This window comes from Bubalus kerabau, chromosome 10 (assembly GCF_029407905.1).
Source record: "Bubalus kerabau isolate K-KA32 ecotype Philippines breed swamp buffalo chromosome 10, PCC_UOA_SB_1v2, whole genome shotgun sequence".
Classification (NCBI taxonomy): Eukaryota; Metazoa; Chordata; class Mammalia; order Artiodactyla; family Bovidae; genus Bubalus; species Bubalus kerabau.
The window spans coordinates 26107547-26125248 of NC_073633.1; the positions used below are offsets into that span (position 1 = coordinate 26107547).

Here is a 17702-nt window from a genome sequence, read left to right on the forward strand (position 1 = left end):
AGCAGGCGTGGGTGTCCCCAGGAGAGGCACTGACAGCTTCAGTACTCACACGGGCCTTGCAGGTGACAGCTGGGGTGGTGGGGCCCTGCCAGGGAAGGTGCAGGACGACCCCATTAAACCCCAGCTGATGGGCCTCCCTGTTGGAGGTGGGCCCCACCTTGAACCATCCCAGGTCACAGCTGAGAGTAGTTCTTGGCACAAAATGTAGCCTCCAGCCTGCTCCTTGCAGGATTAAGGGTAAGGAAATGGGGACTTGATCACTGAGTTACCGAATTATTCTAGCAGGTCCCTACTCCTCTCCAGGCCTGTTTTTTCACTGGCAAACGGACAAGTTGGACTCTGTTCTCTAGGGACCTTTTTCGCCTTGTCATGGACTACTCAGACTAAGTTCCGGAGCCTCCCTAGAACTGTTAGACAAGAAAACTTAGGCTCATAGGTGCAGGGAACCTATATCCATTCATCCCTTTCTTAGGAGCTTTGAGAACAGAGAGTCAAAGTGAGCAAGTGCAGTAGAAAAATTCTTTATTGAAAAGAGAAAGGTGGTTCCCTTGGTGGTGCCTCCTGGGTCCTGGCCAAAGGCAGGTTGCCACCCCTCAAGTCTTCAGGCAAAAGTCTCTGCGCGCCTTACCTTTAATAACCTTAAAGGGGAAGTGCCGTGGTGCCACGTTAAGTCCCAGAATCTGAAGAACACCGGTTCCAGGCCCTTGCCTTTAAGAACTTATTAAGGGCAAAGTGGACAAGTGCAGCAGATCAGAGATGGGACGCTGTAGGAAAGTCTCAAAGAGGCTCTGTGACTTTAAGAATCTCTTACGATGAGGCATGTTCGCGCTGAGTACAAAGGTGGGAAACTAAAGAAGTCTAGTAAGCTCTCTTCCAGTTTTTGCTTTTAGCATCTCTTTACAGGAGAGGTGGTCAAGCGCGAATTAATAAAAAAGAAAATCCCTTGCAAAACTACTTTCCCCCCGCCCGCCGGAAGCCGCCCCGCCCACTGGCCGCGGCTCGCCCTCCCCGGGTCCGCGTCTTCTCTTTCCAGGAGCCTGGAAGCCGGGAGGTAAACGAAGAGCGCGTGGAGCGGGTGGGGCGACGCCCGCCGGGGTCTGGGGGCGGGGGGCCCGCCTCCCGCGGTCACAGCCAGGTGTCCCGGCAGTTTTTGGTTTCCTAGACGGTCTTCATGGAGGAAGCCGGGCGACGGCGGGGCGGGGCTAGGGGGCGGGTAGAGAGCGCGGTGACCATGGCGACCACGGCTCAGAGCACGGAGAGGTCGTGGCACGATCTGGAGCGCTGCTTAAAGAACTTGGCGTTGCGCGGCACCAGGTTGGCAAGGAAGCGCTTGGCCTTCTTGGTGAGGCTCTCGCGACGCGCAGGCGGAGCGAGGCCCTCGGGGCTGCCCCACTCGGGCCGCGGGCCCCCGGCGCCATTCCGGCCCCGCCGCAGCCGGATCTGGCGCACCGCTCCTTCGAAGAGCTCCCTCGTGTTGTGGTGCAGCGCGGCCGACGTCTCGATGTGCTTGCAGCTCAGTGTCCCTGCCAGATGGCGGCCCTCTACAGGAAGGGACCTCTTCAGGCGCCCGCCCGCCCACTGGGCTGCGCTGGGCCCGGGATGGGGGCGAGGCTGGACCTGGGGGCTCCAGGGCATGCAGTGAAAAGGGATTGGGGCAAGTCTCTTGCACAGAGGGAACACGCAAGGATCAATTGGAGGGCGATGGTAATGCGGAAGGGGAGGGAGTAAAGGGCCTTCAGAAGAGGTGAGGGGGAGTGAAGAGAGGGTCTCAAGCCCTAGGCGTGGGTGGGCATTGAAAGTCTGCCCTTAACCTGGGGCCAACTGCAATTTTGTGCACCTTGGAGGGTAAAAGGGCCTTATGGAGAAGAGATGACCTGGAAAGGAGAGACCCCTCTGAGATCGCAAATATGGATGAGGTTCAGGGTACTCACCCTCCAGGGAGACCTCCCGGGAGCGGGCCAGGTCACTCTTGTTTCCAACAAGGATGACAGGCAGGTCGTGGTGGGGCCTCCCAGCCCTGAGCCGAAGTAGGGTCTCTGGAACTTTGGAGAAGCTTCGTCGGTCGGTGACTGAGAAGACGATGAGAAAGGCATCCCCCGTCTGAAGGCAGTGGTCCCGCAGCCACCCCCCTGCATCCCCCTGCAGATGGGCAGAGAGTTGTGGGATGTCAGGGCTGGGGGCACAGAAGAACCTGCCCAGCACCTGCACCTCAGGGATGAGGCACCAGGATGTGAGGGCAAAGCCATCTGCTTAGGACACAGAGCATTCTGCCAAACACATCCAGTACTGAGTGTGTTTGTGGAGGGGGGAGAAGTTTGTAATGTGAGCCCCACATGGGCAAATGGGGGACATAGGATCCTAGACTAGGGTAGTCCATCCTACTTTCTTATGCCTAAGCTCTTCAAAAGTGAATGCTATTCAAGTGTATGCAATCTGGCCCCTCATTTCTGCATAGTAATCATTTATGTCCATATAGTCACAGGGCCTCACTTTTTTTTCCTTCCCTGACATTACAAAGCCCCGAGCTCCTGTCCTGTCAGATCAGTCTCTTCTAGGCTAAAAAAGGTACAGAGTGGGTCTATTTCAGGGTTTCCAGCCTGGCTTCCAGCTGCAGAGTTTGTCAAATTCAGATCCTAACATTCCCTCTGGGTCAGAAGATCCTGGAAACCAAACAGCAGTTCTCAATGCTATGGTGTGTACATGGGTGTCAGCCTTTGCTCTCTGAGACCATATATATGAAGGGTCAGGTTCCATTACTGTTAAAACCAGGGTACCAGCCTTCAGCCAAGACTTTGCCCCTCCTCAGTTCTTCCAGGTTTCATCATCTGCTTGCAGCCACATCTTAGTTCTTACCTGTTCCCAGATGTCATAAACAACTAGAGTCACTTCCTCCTTATCCACCATGATGCGTCTCTCATAGGTGTCCTCTGTTGGGAAATAGAGACAAGGAAGAGAGCCCATTAGGAGGCTCCCCAACACCTGTAAGACATGGTAAACAGGGACCCCCTCCAGAGAGGTTGCCACAGAAAGCACTGGAACAGTTTCTAGGTTCTGGGCTCCAGGACTGCACATGCTTTGAGCTCTTCCATCCCTGACTAGGGCTCCAGAGGTGCCCTCAACCCTTGCAGGGCTCCCCCAAATACCTGGGTTCTCCAGCTCGTGAGCACTGTCTCCCTGGAGACCACCAAAAGTGCCTGCTAGGGTGCTCTTGCCCACGCCGCTCTCCCCCACCAGCATGACCTTGAAGATGCCATCCTTTTGGGTGGGGGCTGCCTCCCCTGAGCCCAGGGAGTCAGAAGAGCCAGAGGATGAGGCTTGAGGTGGCCAGTCAAGTTCATCTACAGCCTGGGCCCGCCGCAGCTGGTGCTTGTAGGGGACAGGCATACTGCCTCTTCGTCTGGGGGCCCCTAGGGCAGGGGGTGGCCCGCCCCGGTCCAACCCTGCCAACAGTTTCTCTGGCTTCTTCAGCAGTGTGGCATCTGCTTCTGGGGGGGCAAAGAGAAGGAAGCTGTGAGTGGGGTAGGCCTAGCCATCTGCAGCAGGCTCAGTTCTGGCTGTTCCAGCCTCAGAGGCCCCATCGATGACCATGACCCAGAAGGAGCTGATAATTTTTGTCTGACCTCTTCCATAGAACACCAGAAGCCTGAACTGGTGGGGCTCCCAGGAGCTGACCTGAAGGCTTGCCCAGCGTGGTTCCAGCCACAACCTGTTCAAAACATGCCTCATGCAGGGGAGGCACCTGTGCACAGGCTCACACACCCACTCACACTTCACACTGACACACAGTCACACCCCCAGACTAGGCCTCTGGCCGGGTTGGGGAGAGGGGCTGCCACTCCTTCCACTGAGAGGCCCTGCCCTCTCCCGCTTCCTGCACCGGCTGATCTCCACACTGGGGAGGGGCCCAGGGCATGGGAAACAAGCTACTGCCCTGGTTCTGGGGGTGGGTACTGACAAGAGTCAAAAACTTTGTGGGGAACCGCTTCCCAGGGAAGGGCCTTTTCTCTGATATGTGTGTGCTGGGTCTCCATGGGTGTGTGGGAGGGGCTGCCTCTTCCCATGGCCCTGTAGGGACGTGCCCCGGTGCATGGCTGTGTGTGAGTCTTACTGCACCCCTGGCTGTCCCTGTGAGTCCCAGACAATATTCTGTTCACGGCTAGGTGGAGGGAGGGAGGGAGGGAGGGAGAGAAAGCGAGAGAGCGGGAGCAGGGAGAGTGACAGTGCATGGGTCAGTGTAACTGGAGGAAGGAGACACAACAAAGGGGGATGCAGAGAGGCTGGAAATAGCCCAGGATCAATACTTGACTGGCAGCCAGGGCGTCCAGGAGCCAGAGAAACCCTTACAACAGGTCCCCCAGGGCAGGGTCCCCCTGCCCGTGATTCCCAGGCTTGTGGGCTGGCTGCCCCTTGTCTTTCCCCTTTCCCTCCTGCCCATCCCAACCTCTCAGTAATGAGGCAGACCTAGGGGCTAAGTACCAGTTTCTCCAGCAAAGCCCTGGGTGATGGGTGAAGGGACATTTAGGCAGCCCCCCTCTACCCCCGCTACTTAGCCCAGCCCTAGTGTGGGCAGGTGGCTCCCTCATTTCTCCAGTGGCTCTTCCCCTCTTGTTGGGTTCAAGCTCCTTCAACCCCTAGTTCTGACCTCCCCACCAAAGCTTCAGCTCCCACCCGCATGGTTTCAGCCAGAACCTGCAGCTTAGCTCTCACCTGGTGTGGGTGTCTCTGGAGGAGAGGCCCGGTGGCTGCTGGAGGGGCAGAGTGCTGTGGTTTCCGTGTCGGTGTCCATGTCGGTGTCGAAGTCCATATGCATCGTTGTGCGTGTGCAGCCCGGCAGCTTGCAGCACCCGCTCGCTCACTCAGCAGCACTGTCAGCTTTTCCCTTTAAATACCACCCCCCCCACCATGCTCACCACCCCCCACACCTGGGGAGATAGCCCCGCCCCCTGATGAGGTCACATATGCTAATAAACCGTGATGTCAGCGGGATTCCCTCCTTTCTGCCCCCCCTTCCTTTGTGTAGCTTCCTTCTGGGAGCACACCCACAGCGGAGTCTGGTTAACATGTGAACAGAACAAAGTCAGAGGGGCAGAAGAGACAGGTTCAGAGAAGTGGGGAGAGGGGTTATGGGTAAAGGAGCTGAGGATGGGAGGAAGCAAGGATCCAGGACCTGGGTGGTCTTTCTCCAGGAGCTAGGACTATGTGTCATTTGTCTGCATATCCCAACCCCTTAGCCCAACGTTCAGCCCAGAGTGGGTGCCCGGTAGCTAGATGGAGGGGCTAAAGGAAGAAACCAAAAAGACAGGGACAGGACAGCCACCCTGCCACCAAGCTTTTCTGTTGCCCCCTCCTTCCACCTGTCGCCCCTTCTGGGCTAAGACCCACAAAAGTACCCATTTCCCAGCCTGGCCGCTAGGCAGATGGGGGCTTTGAGGAGGGGGACATGGCGCTTTGTTTGGGCAGCTTTGGTTTTTTACTTGGTTCCAGTGGGTACAAACCACTGTGGAGACTTCCCACCTGTCCCTCCGTGCCAGGCCCACCTGCTCCTGTTAATCAGAGCAGGAAAAAGGGGAGGGGCAGCTAGCCATCTGGAAGTTCCCAGTCCAGAGGTGGGCAAGCCCCCTCAGTGCTCTCTGGAACAGCCCCAGGCCTTCTGGGCTATACCGGGCGGACACAGTGACACCCACCTCTCTGGGGGAAGCCAAGATAGAGGCACCGCTCTACTGTGCCTTTTCTGCCAGGGCCCTTTCACTTTAGGCTCCCATTCTTGTCTTCCTGACATCCTCAAGGACCCAAACACGCATTTCAATTTACTGGCCCCTTCTCACCCCATTTTTGTCAGATGCTGTGCTAAGCACCTTCCTGAATTATCTTTCATCCTCATGACCCTGAGGCTCAGAGTGATAGGTGAGTAGCCTGTCCTCCAAATCAATCATGCAGCTGGAAAATGGGGACACCATGATTCCCACCCAGATCCTTCCAGTGCCAGAGACTATCTTTCATCTCTGTCTTTGTCTTAAATATTCCAGCTGTCTCCTATTATTGGGAACAATCTTTATTGCCATCTTCAGTGGATTTTTCCGATTGAAGCAAATAGTGATATGGGGATTACTAGTGCAGTATGTGGATGGAGGTCAGTTACAGGCAACAGTGTAGGGTCTAGCGGAAGCAGAACTATTAAGCAGCTACAATCCTCGTGTACTTCACAGGATAGACTTACAGTCCTCAATCACAGCCTACTTGTCCTTAACTTTATTCACAATTTTAATGTTCCACCTGTGTTCCTGTACTTGAAGATTAGAAGTACATCTATAGCAGCTAGTGACCCCTACAGTAGCTAATAGTAAGAGAAACAACATCACAGAAAACTTTTAAAGCAGTCCTTTTAAAAAGTGGTCTAAGGTCATCTAGCATTAAGGCGAATAGCTTTTCTGACACTGTTCACAGCTTCTGAAGACACTGCTGCAGAGTTCTTTGGTTTCTGAGTGATCCTCAGCTATCCAGAAGGATTTATGTTATATTGCAGAAGTGCTGAAGATGAGTGTAATGTTTTAGAATGACTTCCTTCCAAAATGAGTTTTTTTAAAGTTTTAAATTATAAAGGGGTGAGCTTTATATATCTGGAAAGCTCATTTAGATGGTAGAATTCATTTCTATGATACTAGATAAGAGTGCCAGTGTCTGCAGAGCCCAGCGAGGACTCTTGACCATGACTTCTGCTGGCTCTCAATCTAGCCTCAGGCCACAGATGCAGGCTGGGTTTCACCTTGAACCATCATCTCTCTCATCCCACTGGTAAGTGGCTGTGCACTTGCCCGGCTTGATGCTCCCTCAGGAATTGGAGGTTCTGTATAATAATGGGACAGACTAAGATTTGAAACTGAGCGGATCCAGGTTTAACTCTGCCTCTCAATAGAGACTGGACCAGTCTTGTAATTCTTCTGAAGCTGCTGTGAGCCTGTGAATTGGGGCTGTGGTATCCATGGCACAGCTTTGTTGTGAGGGTTAGCTACACCCGATAAAGGGTCTAGCAGCAGGTTCCCCTGCCATTTGGTGCTCCACAGCCTCAGGCTGTGTGGCTGGGTATCCCTCTCCCCTCCCAGCACGGCCTGGAGCTTGCTTTAGGCCCAGATTCTGCTCCTTAAGAACCAAATTCTGGTATCTGCTCAGATTGTCTGATTCTCAGGCTGATTCCCATCTCATAACTGAGATCACCTCCCTCCTTCCCACCAAGGGCCTTTGCTTGAGTCCCATGCCCTGGTACAGGGTATCTTATCTTGACAGGATTTGGAGTCACCTCATTTCTTTTTCCTTGGGCCATGGTGAAAATAAACTTGGGTGACAGCCCCCCAGTGTCTCACCCTTACCTGGATATGAGCCTCTGTCGTCATATCCCATTATGCCAGTACAAGGTCAACCCCGTCTCCCTGCCACTGGGGCTTCCCTAGGCTCCTGCTTGCTGGAAGGAAATGCTGAACAATTAGTGCTGGGTGTGAGGACATTAACAGGGTGTAGGCAACAGGGCCCCTCCAGCAGAGGGGTGGGGATAGGCCAGGCCAGGCAGGAAGGGGAAAATGAACCTAAGGGGGAGCCCATTTCTCTGGGGACTGATTCTGTTAGGGAATGCCTCAGCTCTGCTTCTGTAGGCATCACACCAACTTTCATAGGCTCTTTCTAAATCCTTTGTCCCCATTAATTTTCCTTTTAAACTCTGGGACAGTTCTGTCACCTTGCCTACCACAGACTGGTAAGCAAGCGTATGTCCCAGAAGTTCTCACGGTTATTCCCTCCATTACCCTCTCCAGCTCTTTGGGGCCCTCCTACAGCCCTAGCCCTCACTGTCTGCTTAGTTTGCTTATCCTGTGGCCTCTCACCTTGCCTAAAATCCACAACTCTATTCCAATTATTGACAGCATTCTTTAGGATCTAGTTTGGACCCTCTTCCAGAAAGACCTCTTGGATTTGGCCAAGGTGATGCTAGCATCTTCATACCCTGAATGATGATTTTTCTCTGGACGCATCTTTGTCTGCTTTGGGGCATGCTGGACGAGAGTTCATCTGTCTTGCTTAGGGCAGACTGAAATGCTTGGTGGGGTGGAGGATGGGGGGCAGAGTGCTTCACCAGGGACAGTCTGCTTCTGTGATAAGTGATCTGAGAGTTCTCCATAAATGGGAAGTTTCCCAGCTGCAAGGCCCCGCTGGCTCACGACTTCTGAGAGCCTGGCAGTAAGGAGGCTTGGTGCTCACTGCTGGTGTCAGGCACTATACAGATGGGCCCCTGGCAGTAAGTGGAGATGGAGAGGCTTACTCTTGGGGTTCCTAGAGTTTTCTTACCCTCTGAGTGGTATAAAAACTAAGGATGGGTGATCTGAAGATAAACAGGAAAAGGGCAGAGAAAAGGCCTTCATAGTGAGGAGCAAGGTGAGGGGAGCATAAGCTGAGCTAGGTAGAGAGGCGGGGCCCAGGAGCACAGCTCACTTACAGTCTGAAATTTCTGATTCCTTTATTTTTCAACCTTGGCTTCCTGGGCAACAACCTAGCTATGGGACAGAAGCATTTGTTGTGCTCTTTTTATGAGCCAGGCCTTGTAGGAGGGATCACTGTTGGCAAAACCTCAGGCCCTGCCCAAATCCTCCCTTGGGGGCTGGAGGTCTCCAGCCAGTTGGCATTCTGGTGCTTAAGGCCACTTTTGGATGGGTTTGGCAAGGATGGAGTGTCCAGGCCCATGACCCTTTAAGAACTTTACTTTTTAAAAACAGCCACCAACCAGTGGCAGTGTGGAGAGAGGGTGGTGGTGGACTGTGGTCTCTGGCCACGCGCAGGGGGGGCTCTGTGAGGGCCCTCTCCCTGTCTGAGGGACACCTAACTTGATAGCAGCTACCTGGGATCAACAGGAGGCCCATCAAGTCCCCTCAGACTGAGGGACAGGGAGGGAAGTAGTGGATGGGAAGCTGAGCTGCCCTCTGTAGGGTTGCTGTCCCTGTGAACAGAATGCCCAAGGGAGCTAGGTCACCTCAGGCCAGCAGTGGCTCATCCTCCGCTTCGACCACCCAGACCCCAGGTTCAGCCAGTGGCACCAGCAGCACATCGTCCTCATCCTCTGGGGACAGGACTGTTGTGTGGGGTCCAGGTGACGCCCGGGTTGGTCCAGGGGGCCGCAGGCTGGGCAGGAGGCGGCCTCGCAGGGCCTGTACCACTCCAGACAGCAGTGATGGCTCCAAGGGCACCGCAGGCAGTGGCCCTGGGGCTTCAGGGACAGTAGGGCAGGCTGGGGATGTGCTGGCAGGTGGCAGTGGAGCCTTGACAGGCAGCGGGGGTGCCTGTTCCCCATCTTGCCCACCCACTGCCCCGCCCTCTTGGGCTGGACCTGTGCTGCCATCTAAGGTCTCAGGAGGAGCAGTGGATGGTGTGACCTGGGATCTGGTTTCAGGGGTCCGGGCTGGAGGGTTGGTTCGGGGAAGCAAGCCCCAGCGGCGAAGACGGCGCACCAGGCGGCGCATAGAGCGGCCCCGCTGGCGGCGGCGGGCACCAGAGGTGCTCCCTGGAGTCATGTCCTGGCGCAGGATCTGTATCAGAGAACGCAGATTGCCCAGAACAGAGTTCTGCAAGGAGAGGAGGAAGACATCAGAGTTGGAAGGGGTGGGAACAGCCACAGGGGTCTGGAGCGGCAGGTGGTCTGGTTGGGGAGGGTGACTTACATCATTAGGGTTCTCTGTAGGGAAGTCCTCTACAGGGGGGATGGCGCCCTGGGCAATGAGCTGCCCATAGGAGGGAGGCGCCTGCTGCTGCACAATCTCGGCCTCCATCCGGGAGAGGGGGGCGAAGATGCTGGAAGGCATGAGGGCTGCTCAGTCACAGGTGCCGGTGACCAGAGCTGCCTATCTCAGCCCAGACAGGCCTCTTTACTCCACACCCAGGCCAGGATACCTGGCATTATGCCCTGGCTCTCCAAAGTCATCTGAGGTCTCCCTCCTTCCTTGAGGTGGCTTTCGAGATCTAGATCTGTCCCTCCCTCAGGGGAGCACACCTGCCCCCAAGTGAGAGCCCCAGGAGTGCAGCCAGCAGCTGGCCACAGAGCCTGTCCCCCACGTGCACATCCTCAGGCCTCCTGTGGCCACACGGGCCCTGCCCCACCCTCAGGGCCCACTTCTCTACCGCCAGCTGCACTCCCACTGACCTGTACTCCTGGGTGCGAATGGCATAGAGCTTGCAGGTGCAGCCCAGGGCGATGACCAGCAGCAAGCCGCACACGAGGCTGCCAATGACGGCGGCGGTAATGACCTTGCGGGGCAGGGCGTAGGAGCAGTCCCACTCGTCACTGCCATCAGCACAGTCCGGCTGCCCGTCGCACACCCACGTCTCATACACGCACTTCTCATCCCGGCACCGGAAGTTGCCTGGCTGGCAGTGGCGACAGCGTCTCTCGTCTGCTCCATCGGCACAGAAGGTCTGGTAGTTACAGCGGTCAGCGGGCAGGTAGCAGGCTGTGGCCCCAGGGGTGCCGGCGGCCCCACAGGGGTAGTGTCCAGGTGGGCAGCTGGGGCAGTTCTCCTCGTCTGTGCCATCTGCACAGTCCCATGAGCCGTCGCAGCGCTGTGCCTCGCTGTAGCAGCGCTCGCCGAGGCCTTCGCTAGCCCCCAAGCCAGAGCTTAAGCCGCACGGTCGGTCCCAAGGCAAGCAGTAGCCCCGCACATGGTAGGTGGCATTGAAGCCCCGACCAGTGCTCCAAGGGACTGTGCGGTAGTCCACTGTGGCCTGGCCAGACAGCGTCTCCACAGTGACAGCCTTGCCATTACTGAAGCGGGTGAGGCTGCGCAGCAGTCGGAGGGTCTCGAGGGGCCCCGCGCCGTCATATACACGCACTGCATCGTCATAGCCTAGATCCAAGGCCGTGAAGCGCACTGCCAGGCGCCGGCCATCACGTGGGTCCAGCAGCCAGCGGCAAGACTGGGGGTGGGAGACTGAGGCCAGGTGTGAGTATCCGAAGGAGGAGAAGACCCCATAGAAGTCTTCTAAGGTGTGATTGCAGGGTGGGGTGAGGACAGGGGCTAGGGCCAAGTCAGGGAAGGGGTCTGAGCTGCAACCTGCCTCGTCAGAGCCGTCGCCACAGGCGTCGACCCCATCACAGCGCTGGAGCAGGGGCACGCAGCGGTGGTTCAGGCACTGGAACTCCTCCTGCAGGCACATCAGCCAATCTGCAGAGGCACCACGGAGAGGGGCTGTGAAGCACTGGGGCAGGCCGGATCCTCCCCTCCTCCCTGGGGCTTCCATTGCCTGTTCTAAGTGCCACATCAGCCCTGTCCAGCCCACCTTGGCTGTAAGAGAGCAGGAAGCCCTGGCCCATGGGAGCTCTGGCCCCGACATAGCTGTAGGTGATGGTGACGTTGCCTCCAGGCAGTTGCAGAGGGCTGGCAGGTGCCTCGCACAGGGAGATCTGCGGCTGGATGGGGGAGCGCAGGGTTAAGCGCTCTGAGCCACAGGCCAGATGCAGTTTTTGGAACCTACAGGGGTGAAGGAGAGCAGGACGTAAGGTATTCCTGACCGCTGCTGGCTTCGTCCTCCCCCGACAGTTGTCAAGCCTCTTCTACCCCAAGCAGCACAAACACCTGCTTACCCGCAATCCAAACGGTCAGATGAAAATGGAGTTGGCCAAATTCCTTTGTAATCAAGGCAACAGCCCTAACAGGCCCATGGTACCTGAGACCATGAGTACATCTTAGAGCCTCTTGGAAAAACTGCCTTGTGCTCTGGACCGAGTTAGAGTCATTGCTTTCCTGCTGTTGCAGCACTGTCACCCAAGCATGGTGCCGGCGGCTACCGTAAGCTTACTTAACCAGAACTCACCATCCCTCCCAGTGCCCAGTGGTGAGACCTGAGATCGCTGTAGCATTCTGATCCCTCTGCTCCAACAAGCTCTCCCCAGACGGCCTCTCTTTTCCCTTATTCTTTTCTGGGTAAACTTATGGGAAGTGAACTGTGTGAAGCAAACAGCCAGGTACTTAACGTGGGCCCCAACCCCACAGCCCAAGGTTGGAGGAGCCCAGGGAGACCTGGACTGTTTAAAAGATCTGAGGAGGCTGAGGAAGGTTCTGGAGTGACTGTTGTCCTTCAGAGATGACAGGACCCAAGCTAGATGTCCACTCCAGTCCACCTGCAATTCATTGTGTCTGGCCCCAAACAAGCCAGGCTTTTAGGGCAGATGATGCCAAATCTAACTCTCCTCTTTCCTGTGGACAGGATGGAAGCTCCATGGAGAAGTGCTCCCCGGAGGCTTCTCCCTGGTAAAGGCGCGGGAGTAGGGGAAAGGTCGGAGAAGGCAATGGCACCTCACTCCAGTACTTTTGCCTGGAAAATCCCATGGATGGAGGAGCCTGGTACGCTGCAATCCATGGGGTTGCTAAGAGTCAGACACAACTGAGCGACTTCGCTTTCACTTTTCACTTTCATGCATTGGAGAAGGAAATGGCAACCCACTCCAGTGTTCTTGCCTGGAGAATCCCAGGGACGGGGGAGCCTGGTGGCTGCCATCTATGGGGTCGCACGGAGTCGGACACGACTGAAGTGACTTAGCATAGCATAGCATAGGGGAAAGGTATAGGGTTGTGCCTGCACTCACCTGACCGTTACCGTCTGCTCCTTCCTGCCCAGGATGAGCCAGGTACAGTTGGCAGGGGAGCTGCGGCTGTCCCGGCCCACAGGCCTCTGTAAGGTGCCTTGCACTTCCAAGAGCACCGCTGGTGGGTCCTCACAGGCTAGAGAAAGAGAGGAATGTAGGGGCATCAATCGAGAGCCCCTTACCATCACACCCCTGTCCAGGCTTGAGGTCTTTGAGGGCCTGGGCTCTTCGCAAGGATCACAGACACTCCCCCGCCCTAGCCACACACACACTACAGGCATAGTCTTCAGGCAGCCCCCTCTCTTCCCTCATCATAATTCCACTTTACATATCAACACCACAAACAACATGAGGTCTGCTTTGTGCCAGCCACTGGGCCAGAAGGAACAGGAAATACTGTTTCTATCTTCAGAGAAACTACATTTTGGCTAGGCAGATCAAGGATGGATATTTGGGGAAAAAGAAAAAAGTACATAACTACCAGCTGAGGGCTTACGCTGGGTCTCAGTTTCCCCATCTGTAAAAAAAAGGGTGGATGACGTCCACTCTAAAACTATGGTAGGTACTAGAGGAATTCAAGGAAGAGAAAGTCTTGAGTTCTTATTACCTACCCAGGCCATGGGACCCCTGGGGCATCCTCTACTCACCAGGATTCGGGAAAATGATCCTATCTGGGTGGGCCACAGTGCCTCCTAGAGGAAGAGCAAGAAAGGGCAAGAGTCATGCTTCCGAGTTTCCCTCACCTGAGCAACTCTAGGAGGAAAAAGAGCCATTTGCGGCTTCCGGGTAGTTTACAGGAAAGGGTGGTGGAGCAGAGGAAGACAGCGGTGTGTGACCTCGAAAGAAGGTAGGGCAGCACGGCCTATGGAGTGGGTACAGTGATTTACGGAAGTCAGGGGGAGACTGGGGGAACGGCTGGAGATTTCCCCGAGGCTGGGGCAGATAGTGCCAGGGCGGCGGCAGGGGGTGGAGGGCACGACCGGGCAGGTTCAGGTGAGGAGCCGCGTAGCAGGAAGGGAGCTAGAGCTCTCTGGGCCGGGTGAGAGCCCTGGGAGCGGGGTGCTGGGCGAGTAGTCTTGTTTCGGTTTCTTACCCAGGAAGAGGAGAAGGATGGCCGGCAGCATCGTGAGCCGTCCGGAGGTGCAGGAACAGTCCCGGAGCTTCCGTCGTTTATTCAGTGGGGAGGCGGCGCCGCTCCGGGCGTCCTGGCTCCCCGGTGCCGCCTCCCCGAGAGGGCTCCATGGCCCAGGCTCCCCGACCGATGCTCTAGATGCCAGGGCTGGGGACGGGTTGGGGGAGGCAGCGGCCCGGGTGCAGGGGCGGTGCCTCTAGCCAACTTCTGAGTTGTTTTTCCCGGCCGCCGCCGCGCTCTCTCCGAGGCCAGTCCCCGAAGCCCCGGAAATCGGCTCAAAGCCTGACGCTGGGGCGCGCCCTCGCCTAGAGCCCGCCCGCAGGCCGCGAGCGCTCAGGTCCAGGCCTGGCCGCCACCTGCCGGGGCTTGAGGCCACTTCCTCTTCGGGCCAAACTTTACCGACTATCAGCCCCCAGCGCCGGCCCGGGCGCTGCTCAACTTCTCCAGCGCGTCCAGCCCGCGGAACGCGGCAGAGGAGTGGGGGAGGGGTCAGGCGACTCCGTCCAGCGCCCAGTCCCTTGCCCAGACGGTACCCCCGCCGGCCCTAGGGTTGGAGAGGCCCGGGCGGAGGAGGGGGCGGGTGACGAGCCTGGCCACACCCCTGCCAATCAACGCGCGCCCCGCCCACCCACCTACCCGTCTTAACCCTTTTTCGGTTCTGCCGAGTCTTGTCACGCTGGCTTTTAAGGCTCTCACCCCTACTTTTAACTCTGCTTTGTTTAGTCCTTTCCGTGTAACGTTACAGTACACGTTTGTCAGAGGACCACTGCTTATTCTGTAACTGTCATGTCTTTCCTTTGGGTCCTTAAGCTCTTGGTGCTTCTCTCGGCCCAATGTCTGGGATCCGGTAGCATTTTTTTTTCGTGCGCCTCTATTACATCAATTACCACACCGTGTTATAACTATTTGTTTACTCTTTCCTGACCCCGCCCCCGCCCCGCCCCGCCCCTTCTGTGGAAACTGAAACTTCCTGTAGGTTGGGGCCTAGACTGTTTACCTTTGTACCCACAATGCTTCTCGCCTGCTGAGACACAGTAATTCAACAAACGAATAAATGGTGCCTTCTCTACTTGCTGTCTCTGTGACCTTGAGAAAATTGTTTAACTTCTCTGTGCTTCTCAAAATGGGGTTAATAATGTACAATTCCCTCTTAAGGTTATTGTCAACATTTAGGGAGGTAATGGAACTTGAACATCTAGGAAGTGCTTCATACCTGCTAGCAATTATTATTAGTCACAAGAGAGATTTCTAATTTATGTGGGCTTGGGATTGCTGATTTCCTATAGCACTTACAGGTAATAATAGTAAACAATAAGAATAGCAGATAGTTTTTGAGCTTTTTTGTACATTTCAGCACAGATCTAAGCACTTTTCAAGTATTTCCTCTTTTAATTCAGGTGGCCAGAGTGGTAAAAAAAAAAAACCCTCCTGCCAGTTCAGGAGCCATAAGAAATGTGGATTCGATCCCTAGGTTGGGAAGATCGCCTGGAGGAGGGCATGACAACCCCACTCCAATATTCTTTCCTGGAGAATCCCTTGGACAGAGGAGCCTGCTGGGCTACGGTTCATAGAGTCGCACAGAGTCTGACACAACTGAAGCAATTTAGAACATATGCATAGTCTTGTGAGGTACTTATTATTGTTACTCCTATGTTACAAGTAAGGAAACTCTGGCACAGACAGGTTTGGTATTGCCCAAGACCATGGATCTAGTAAATGCTGAAACAAGGGTTTGAACCTAGTGTACATTCAGAACCTCTCTACAAATGGTACAAACAATTTTCTATTTGTGACATTTGTTGTTGACATCAGTTTTGATGTATTCAAAACTGAGACCTCAGCAGGGCCTGAAGCCATAAATTTGGGCATAAAAAGGCCCTTCTTCCACTTGGATCTTGGTCCCATGCCAAAGAACTTGGTTCCTTAGTCCCTCTATACTCCCTACTGCAACCCTTGGGATTATGATAGGTGAAATTGAATCCTAAATGTGGGAGGATGGTGTTGAACTGCCAGAAGCAGGGCAAAGAGGCTGGGGAAATTAAAAATATTTAAGTTCTGAAAGTGATCATAGAAGTTTTAGTTAAATGCTGGCTATGTTCTCTATGCTGGGTACTTGGCAGATGCCTGAAACTTGTAAGACTTTAATGTCAGGGAGCTTACAGTCTAGTTGAAAAAAGAGAGGTCAGACACATAAATTTAAAGTCAGACAGCCATGGTAAGTACCCATGGAGGTATACTTGTGGGAAGTTTAGAAGTTAATTTAAAAGTGAAACAGGAAAAGTGATGGTGAGATGGGTAGAGTTTTAAGGGGCAAGAGAAGGAGGAAGAGAGACCATGGTCTGCGATACTGAATAAACTAAGAGTTAGAAAAAAAAATCAAGATCTAGGCTGTTGGGAGCAGTCATCATCAGAAAGAAAGAAATGGCACCAAGTTAGAACAAACTTTCACTCTGTAAATATTTATTAGAGTGCCTTCAAAGTGCAAGGCCCTGTGCTAGCCATGAGGATTAATATTTAAGAGTGAATTTGAGCCAAAAGAAGATGAGAAGAAATCAAAGAGAACCTAGGTGCTTATAACGAGTTTAAGCTTTAATTTGATTAGTGAGTTGAAGTGTTCAGGCCCGTATAAATCCCCATAGATCATCAAGTACTTTTAGAAATGGATCTTTGTGGGGAGGGAAGTGGGAGGGGGGTTCAGGATGGGGGAACACATGTACACCCATGGCTGATTCATGTCAATGTATGGCAAAAACCACTACAATATTGTAAAGTAATTAGCCTCCAATTAAAATAAATAAATTAATTTAAGAAATGAGAAAAAAATACAAAAAAAAAAAAGAAATGGATCTTTGAAGATGTTCCTGGAATACTTTCAGAAATTGTGAAAAATAGTGGAAGTACTGAAAAATGGGCAGATTTCTGGTTTTAAAGATGACAATATCTAACTTTGAAAGAGTACTCACCATACGCTTGGCACTGTTTTCATCACTGCACATGTATCACCTCATTTAATCTTCACCAAATCTCCAGGAAGTAGGTATTACTTTTGTCCTCATTTTATAATTGAGGAAACTGAGTAATAGATAGTCATAAACTAAGCAAGTCATTAGATAACTTGCTCAAGATCAAACTATTAGCATGTGCAGCAGCCAAGACGCTTGGGTCTGATGTTCACATGTTGATTTCCTACCCTCCAAAGGTGATAGTGGACATCTTGGAGATCAAACCAGTCCATCCTAAAGGAAATCAGTCCTGAATATTCATAGGAAGGACTGATGCTGAAGCTGAAGCTCCAGTACTTTGGCCACCTGATGCAAAGAATTGACTCATTGGAAAAGACCTCGATGCTGGGAAAGATTGAAGAAGGAGGAGAAGGGGACGATAGAGGATGAGATGGTTGGATGGTATCACCGACTCAATGGACATGAGTGTGAGCAAGCTCCGGGAGATGGTGATGGACAGGGAAGCCTGGCGTGCTGCAGTCCATGGGGTTGCAAAGAGTCATACACGACCGAGCAACTGAATTGAACTGAACTGAAAGATGATAGTATTAGGGGTCGGGCTTTGGGGGATGCTTCCTTCTGAAGGTGGAGCCCTCAGAGTGGAACTAGTAAGAAAGGCTCTAGAGAGATCATTAGCCCTTTCCATCATGTGATGAAGTTCTGGCTGTGACGGAATGTCCAGAAAGCACTGGCTGTGAACCAGGAAGAGAGCCCTCACCAGAAGGTGACTATGCTAGCACCTTGATCTTGGTCTTCTCAGTCTCCAGAACTGTGAGCAATAAATTTCTGTTACTTATAAGCTACTCAGTTGGTTGTATTTTGTTATAGTGGCCTAAGACCAAAACTTGGTACTACAAAGCTGGGATGCTGCTGTAACAAGTTCATAAGAATATGGAAGCAGCTTTAGAACTGAGTGATGGGCAGAGAATGGAAGACTGGAGGTGCATGCTAGAGA

At 53.9% G+C, this 17702-nt stretch overlaps 2 protein-coding genes and 1 long non-coding RNA gene across 5 annotated transcripts; 1 reads left to right on the forward strand and 2 right to left on the reverse strand.

Moving 5' to 3' along the window:
• Positions 1-705: 705 nt before the first annotated feature.
• Positions 706-8333, reverse strand: REM2 (RRAD and GEM like GTPase 2). Its single transcript, XM_055537093.1, has 5 exons — positions 4708-8333; positions 3144-3485; positions 2854-2927; positions 1932-2139; positions 706-1541 (listed from the first exon to the last, which is right to left on the reverse strand). Exons 1-5 carry the CDS (start codon positions 4808-4810, stop codon positions 1246-1248), a joined length of 1023 nt encoding a protein of 340 aa, XP_055393068.1. The 5' UTR covers positions 4811-8333; the 3' UTR covers positions 706-1245.
• Positions 8334-8475: 142 nt separating this feature from the next.
• LRP10 (LDL receptor related protein 10) lies at positions 8476-14804 on the reverse strand. 2 transcript variants are annotated; one of them, XM_055537080.1, is made up of 8 exons: positions 13707-14804; positions 13261-13305; positions 13095-13130; positions 12614-12749; positions 11308-11498; positions 10175-11192; positions 9696-9825; positions 8476-9599 (listed from the first exon to the last, which is right to left on the reverse strand). In XM_055537080.1, the coding sequence occupies exons 1-8, from the start codon at positions 13735-13737 to the stop codon at positions 9012-9014; spliced, it is 2175 nt and encodes a 724-aa protein (XP_055393055.1). In that variant the 5' UTR covers positions 13738-14804; the 3' UTR covers positions 8476-9011. The 2 variants fall into 2 exon arrangements, with proteins under 2 accessions (XP_055393055.1, XP_055393056.1); XM_055537081.1 differs by lacking the exon at positions 13095-13130 and having other exon boundaries at positions 13707-14802.
• On the forward strand, positions 13356-17546 carry LOC129621079 (uncharacterized). Of its 2 annotated transcripts, XR_008699003.1 has the most exons (3): positions 13409-13460; positions 15217-15374; positions 16945-17546. It is a non-coding gene; the product is annotated as an uncharacterized LOC129621079 (long non-coding RNA). The 2 variants fall into 2 exon arrangements; XR_008699004.1 differs by lacking the exon at positions 15217-15374 and having other exon boundaries at positions 13356-13460.
• Positions 17547-17702: the final 156 nt, after the last annotated feature.

Bases quoted from the DNA above. Each gene is read 5' to 3' on its own strand.
- REM2 (XM_055537093.1), bottom strand. From the start codon at position 4,810: ATGCATATGGACTTCGACACCGACATGGACACCGACACGGAAACCACA. The intron at 3,486-4,707 runs GTGAGAGCTAAG...TTGCCCCCCCAG, and splicing joins TCCAGAGACACCCACACCAG to AAGCAGATGCCACACTGCTG. The intron at 2,140-2,853 runs GTAAGAACTAAG...GCCCATCTGCAG, and splicing joins TTTATGACATCTGGGAACAG to GGGGATGCAGGGGGGTGGCT.
- LRP10 (XM_055537080.1), bottom strand. From the start codon at position 13,737: ATGCTGCCGGCCATCCTTCTCCTCTTCCTGG. The intron at 13,306-13,706 runs GTAAGAAACCGA...CTCTTCCTCTAG, and splicing joins CATCCTTCTCCTCTTCCTGG to GAGGCACTGTGGCCCACCCA. The intron at 9,826-10,174 runs GTCAGTGGGAGT...CATGCCTTCCAG, and splicing joins ATTCGCACCCAGGAGTACAG to CATCTTCGCCCCCCTCTCCC.